The sequence below is a fragment of the Camelina sativa genome, chromosome 5 (assembly GCF_000633955.1).
Source record: "Camelina sativa cultivar DH55 chromosome 5, Cs, whole genome shotgun sequence".
NCBI classification, from domain to species: Eukaryota; Viridiplantae; Streptophyta; class Magnoliopsida; order Brassicales; family Brassicaceae; genus Camelina; species Camelina sativa.
Genome location: NC_025689.1, coordinates 23,608,951 through 23,615,184, shown reverse-complemented (window position 1 = coordinate 23,615,184; position 6,234 = coordinate 23,608,951). Strand labels below are relative to the sequence as shown.

General features: G+C 38.7%; 2 protein-coding genes across 2 annotated transcripts; one reads left to right on the top strand and one right to left on the bottom strand.

Moving 5' to 3' along the window:
* LOC104787480 (cationic amino acid transporter 2, vacuolar) lies at window positions 7-4,111 on the top strand. Its single transcript, XM_010513077.1, has 14 exons — window positions 7-397; window positions 550-751; window positions 850-934; window positions 1,385-1,525; window positions 1,621-1,739; window positions 1,818-1,914; window positions 2,030-2,202; window positions 2,305-2,371; window positions 2,481-2,639; window positions 2,735-2,987; window positions 3,075-3,180; window positions 3,300-3,412; window positions 3,510-3,585; window positions 3,838-4,111. Exons 1-14 carry the CDS (start codon window positions 235-237, stop codon window positions 3,992-3,994), a joined length of 1,911 nt encoding a protein of 636 aa, XP_010511379.1. The 5' UTR covers window positions 7-234; the 3' UTR covers window positions 3,995-4,111.
* LOC104787479 (zinc finger CCCH domain-containing protein 62-like) lies at window positions 4,129-5,907 on the bottom strand. The gene has a single exon (XM_010513076.1). It carries the CDS (start codon window positions 5,735-5,737, stop codon window positions 4,313-4,315), a length of 1,425 nt encoding a protein of 474 aa, XP_010511378.1. The 5' UTR covers window positions 5,738-5,907; the 3' UTR covers window positions 4,129-4,312.

Genomic DNA, 6,234 nt, shown 5'->3' with positions numbered 1-6,234 from the left:
AGAAGAAGAAGAAGAAAAAACCAAAAAAACAAAAAAACAAAAAAAAAATCTCTGCCCGCTTCTTCGTTTCTCGTTGGTGTTGTCATCGCCACCAACAACAAAAAAAAAAAGAATCTTTTTTAAAAAAATAATCTCAGGGAACAACGAGCGGGCAGATTTTTGAATTTCATTTTCTTCTTCGTCTGTATAAGATTAGATTATCATTTTGGGGGGGAGGGTTTTGAATTTTGATTGATGGGTTTTTTGGTGGATACGCAAAAGGAAGGAGGTGGGCATTCATGGGGTTACGTTAGGAGTTTGGTGAGAAGGAAACAAGTCGACTCTGCCAATGGTCAACAATCTCAGGGTCCTCATCAACTCGCTAAAGCCCTCACTGTTCCTCACCTTGTTGCTATTGGTAACCCCTCATTTTCTCATTTCTAGGGTTTGTGTTTCTGGGTTTTCTTATCAACACTCAAAAGTTTTGATTTTTTTGTTTGTTGTCTGCTCAATTGATAAAGTTTCGTTTTTTTTCTTCTTTTAATTGTGAAATCCGTATAATTTATATAGGTGTTGGAGCAACAATAGGAGCTGGAGTTTATATACTTGTAGGAACAGTAGCGAGAGAGTATTCAGGACCATCTCTAGCTTTGTCTTTTCTTATTGCTGGGATTGCTGCTGGTCTTTCTGCCTTTTGTTATGCTGAACTCTCTAGTCGTTGTCCTTCAGCTGGGAGTGCCTATCACTATTCCTACATTTGTGTTGGTGAAGGGTAATTAATGATTACTACTCTACTTAATTCTAGCAAACATTTTGAGGCTTTTTTTTTGTTGTCTTATATATGTTATTCTTATGTTGTCGTTTATCAAGTGCTGCGTGGATAATCGGTTGGGCGTTAATTCTGGAATACACGATTGGTGGGGCAGCTATTGCCCGCGGCATATCTCCAAATCTGGTCAGTCACTTATTGTCTTGTACTCTTTCAATCCCATTTTACAACATGTAATCTACTTGAATTCCTTTGTTTTGTGTGTCATTGCTGATAGTGATAGCATAAGTATAGTTTGCACTGGTAGTTTGGTTTGTGGTGTATTCTTTAAATTGTCTGTTTCTTGTCATGAAGCCCTTTCTTGATGAGCTATTTTATTAAAATCCTTTTTTTGTGTGTGTGTGGATATCTGTCTGGTTTGATGTGTTGTATTAGTTAAGGGACATTAGTCACATTACATAACTTGAATATCGTGTGGGGACTATCAATGTTTCCTCTCTCATGGATTCTTCCTATATAGCTGGAGTTATGATATAAAAACAAAAACATAAGGAAGATTTCTATCTCTTTTTCACATTTATGTTCTCTTAGCATCAATAATGTATGTCGCTAAAGGTATTAAACATATTTTTGCAGGCACTGATTTTTGGTGGTGAAGATGGTTTGCCTGCAATTTTAGCGCGTCACCAGATACCAGGCCTTGATGTTGTTGTTGATCCATGCGCTGCTGTACTTGTGTTCATTGTTACTGGCCTTTTGTGTATGGGAATAAAAGAGGTGCAAGCTTTATATGATTTTGATACCGACATCATAATATACATTTCAACTCGGTCCGAATTGTATTCTCATATTTGTATATATGTTCTATGCAGAGCACATTTGCTCAAGGAATTGTAACTGCAATCAATGTGTGTGTCTTGTTATTTGTCATAGTAGCTGGCAGTTATCTGGGCTTCAAGACAGGTTGGGCTGGTTATGAACTTCCGACAGGGTAAGATGAGCATTCATAATGACTTGAGCCATCAGAGTTTAAGATACGTTAAAAATTATAAATCATTTGTCTTTTTAGGTTCTTTCCATTCGGAGTGGATGGAATGTTTGCTGGTTCTGCTACAGTCTTTTTTGCATTTATTGGGTTTGATTCGGTTGCAAGTACTGCAGAGGAGGTAAATTGTGGAGCCATGCTCTTCTTGCAAGTTTATGTTCTTTAGAGGCTTGTTATAACTTTGCTTTTAAGCACCCTTTCAAGCACTTACAAGGTACTGAAAATGCTATATGCAGGTGAAAAATCCCCAACGGGATTTACCAATTGGTATTGGTCTTGCTCTCTTGCTCTGCTGTTCTCTCTACATGATGGTCTCCATTGTAATTGTTGGTTTAATTCCTTACTATGCCATGGATCCTGACACTCCGATATCCTCTGCATTCGCTAGTCATGACATGCAATGGGCTGTGTAAGCATATGATCATTTAAGATCCAGTCTGTTTCATCCTCTTAGACATGCTCTTAGACATGCTTATGAGATTGATCGTTTCTATCTGGGAATTTGATGTAGATACTTAATAACTTTAGGAGCTGTCATGGCTCTCTGCTCAGGTTTAATGGGTGCCCTTCTACCTCAGGTAAATTTTCTCAACGCATCAACGACAGTCAATGTTAGATGTCAGAAAAATCTAGGTGTTTTTCATTGGTGTGTGCTTGTTACGTAATATGACTATTTTCATTTTCCAGCCACGAATTCTGATGGCAATGGCTAGGGATGGTCTGCTGCCTTCTATTTTTTCAGACGTTAATAGACACACACAGGTTCCGGTTAAAGCAACCGTGGCAACTGGGTTGTGTGCTGCAACCTTATCGTTCTTTATGGATGTGTCGCAGCTTGCAGGGATGGTAAGACAGTTTGTTTTCCTTTTTAATACCTGGTTTACGGAACATTTTTGCCATATGGCCTGTTATTAAGTATTTGAGGGCTTCTGATGGTGCAGGTGAGTGTTGGGACGCTTCTGGCATTTACAATGGTGGCGGTATCAGTGTTGATACTCAGATATGTTCCTCCAGATGAGCTACCTATTCCGTCATCTCTTCAAGAGAGGATTGATTCTGTTTCCTTCGTATGTGGTGAAACAAAGTCATCCGGTCATGCAGGCACTTCCAATAGCAGCCAACAACCTCTAATTGTCAAAAGTGATGCGTCGGTCGATTTCCCGGTTATCAAGAATCAAGAAGCTCTAGGGTGTTGTAAGTTACATCAAGAAGCTCAGCTATTTTTTAATGGAGAACATACATATTTTAGCAAAAACGTCACATTAGTCAATGATATTGCAGGGGTCAGCGAAGAAAACAGAAGGATGGTCGCTGGATGGAGCATTATGTTCACCTGTATTGGGGCCTTCCTTTTAAGTTATGCGGCATCAAGCGTGACCTTCCCAGGGTTAGTTAGATCATCATTGTCTATTTTAACTTTTAAGCATTGTCTTTCTCCTCAAAACTTTTATTATCATATCATCTTAGCTCTTTCTTTTTCTGATATTCCATATGGTTGGTTAATAGGCTTCTTAGATATTCGTTGTGTGGTATTGGTGGAAGTCTCCTCCTTGCTGGTTTGATTGCTCTGAGTTCTATAGATCAGGATGATGCCAGGCACACTTTTGGACATTCTGGAGGTAATGCTATATAATTGATTTGGTAAACAATCTGTACTGCACAATAAATATGTCTTGTGTTTAGTTAAAAACTGTTTTGAAATTCCTTTTTGGATAGGTTACATGTGCCCATTTATTCCCCTCCTGCCGATCATATGCATTCTCATCAACATGTACCTTTTGGTTAAACTTGGGTTAGTATCTCTTCACTCACTTGTGCCTTCATTTACCATTTACTTTTGATTGTGTCTACAGCTACATAAACTATCAAGCATGGGACTCGTAACCATACAATTTTTGTTGAGTTTTGAATAGTTTTAGCATGAACAAATTTGTTGGTGTAGATAGTAGAAGAGAGCAAAAGTTTATGTGAATCTGTGTCCTTTGGTGATGGTGTTTTTTTTGTCAATTGTTTCCTCTAATCTATTGAGCTGCTAACATGACAGATCTGCGACATGGGCTCGTGTATCGGTGTGGCTGCTGATTGGAGTGATTGTGTATGTTCTCTATGGCCGAAAACACAGCTCGCTCGCCAATGCAGTTTACGTAACAACAGCTCATGCGGAGGAGATATATCGCGAACATGAAGGTTCTTTGGCATAGTTTGAGAAAGCATATCTTTGGGTTAACATATGTAACATATAAGCAGCTGTGTAATATCTTTTTATATGGATGAAACAAGAATGCCATAATTTTATTTGTGAGCTAAAGTTCCGTCCATGGACTCTTTGTAAATAATATATATATATATATATATATATATATATATATATATATATCAGCATCATGAATTCATAATCGGAAAACACTATACCCAAGTTTCAATTCATGCACTCTTTCTTACAAATGATTTGACAAACAGTACTTAATCTTTGAGTCATATATTACAAAATAGATCATAAATTCATATGTCGAAAATGACTAAACTTTGGTGCCAGCAGCTAAGCTCCATACACGCAAGTTCCCAGTCTTGTCACCACTAAATAGCAATCCTCCAGGACCAATCGTGAGTGTGCTGATGGTGTGCGTAGAGAACATATTTCCTCTTTCTTCAAAAGATGGTAGGTCGTAAATGCCAACAGTTCCATTTTGGTAAGAGCAGAATATGATGGGTTTGGCCTCTGCATCGTGCACCCCACAAAGAGCATGAAAACTCTGTTCTTGTCTGCGTGTATGAGTAACTTCCAAGGTTCCATCCTCAGAAAAAGCCCAAAATTTTATGGTCCCATCCAAGGAAGACGAGATCAGACACTTGTCCCAGCATAAGAGTGACGTGACAGTGTTGGTATGTTGCTTCAGTGTCGTTACACATTGGAGGGTGTTGAGACCCCACACCTTTATTGTTTTATCGACAGAACCAGAGTATAGTAGTTGACCTCCAACAACAAAACAAGTGACTTCACCACTATGATGTCCCTCGAGAGATGTGAGGTACTTGAAAGGATCAGACACATCAGAGTCAGTATTAGCTTTCCAGACTGATATAGTGCCAGAACTTGTTCCAGCAAAAAGCATTCCATTAGCAACAGTCATTGCATGAACCTGACCTGCAACCACCCCGTCAAGATGCAAATCTTTACTGGTTTGAACATTAAAAGCCTTTACAGCGTTACGCAAGCCGAGGAAAACCCATGAGCCTTCACTGATTAGGGAACCTGCCGCAGCCTCAGCCTGGAGGTTGATGGTATGTACACACTGACCAGTATGGCAGTCCCAAATCCGCAATGTATCATCGCTACTGACTGAAAAGAGTTTATCTGAACCCTGAGGGAGGGCGATCCCCTTTATATCTTTCTTGTGTCCTTCAAGCGAGGCTACCATGGCCAATCCAGGGAAACGACAAGACCAAGAGTGTAAGAACTGGCACTGCTCTCCCCTCCTGCAGTTTCCAGCTATCCAAAACTTACAACATACACTCTTTTTGGTGTCTGAAGTAGCAATTTTTCTCGGCTGGTTCGACGACACAGAAACAGAACATCCTCTGCCTAAAACTGGTGGTCTTGTTGTAAGATTTGAATTTCTTGGTCCATACACAGCGTTTTTTCTCGGCTGGTTCGACGACACAGAACATCCTCTGCCTAAAACTGGTGGTTTTGTTTTTGTTGACCCATTATCGGCTTGATCATTCTTACTTGGCCTGTTTCCCTCCTCTGGCACTTTGTACTCTTTTGACGTCCAAACCAGATTCCTTGACAACTTATTTGGACCTTGCTTCTTCATTGTATTGTCATAAGGGGCATAATAATGTCTTCTCGAAACTATATCTGCTGCGAAAGCTTGCGGCTGTCTCTTGACTCCTCCAAAATTCCTTGACTGTGAGTATCTCCTAGGCGCCTCGTAATCCATACTGAGAGATGATCGATACGGCTTAGAATAGACAAAGAGAGATTAAAACCCAGAAGATTACAACGATAATCGAAATCGACAACGGCTTACGAAGATACAAGTTTTAAACCTAAAGATTTACTGTTTAATCTCGCTGATCAAATCTCGCTTCTAGATTAGAGAAGGAGAGATTAAAACCTAGAAGGAAATAAAATAAAGTAAAAAACGAAATAGAAAAAGGAAATTAATTGGTGACCCTCTCAAACCGACATCTTCAATTTTAGAAAAACACGTAATGATTTATTATTATACACCGTATTTGGTTTTACTGATTTTAAAATAAACTAATTAAACCGGTTTATTTAATAATTTGGTTTTGGTTTAGGTGTTTTTTTTGGCATAACCCTAAAAACGACTGCTTACAAGGTTAGTTTTTTTTTTTTTTTTTTAAGAAACAAATCATATAATAAAATGAATATATGAATAATAATACAAATAAATGTTTAATTTATATAAAA

Coding starts and splice junctions, on each gene's coding strand:
- LOC104787480 (XM_010513077.1), top strand. CDS start 235: ATGGGTTTTTTGGTGGATACGCAAAAGGAAGGAGGTGGGCATTCATGG. Junction 1,915..2,029: donor TTGCAAGTACTGCAGAGGAG/GTAAATTGTGGA, acceptor TGCTATATGCAG/GTGAAAAATCCCCAACGGGA. Junction 2,988..3,074: donor TCAAGAAGCTCTAGGGTGTT/GTAAGTTACATC, acceptor ATGATATTGCAG/GGGTCAGCGAAGAAAACAGA.
- LOC104787479 (XM_010513076.1), bottom strand. CDS start 5,737: ATGGATTACGAGGCGCCTAGGAGATACTCACAGTCAAGGAATTTTGGA.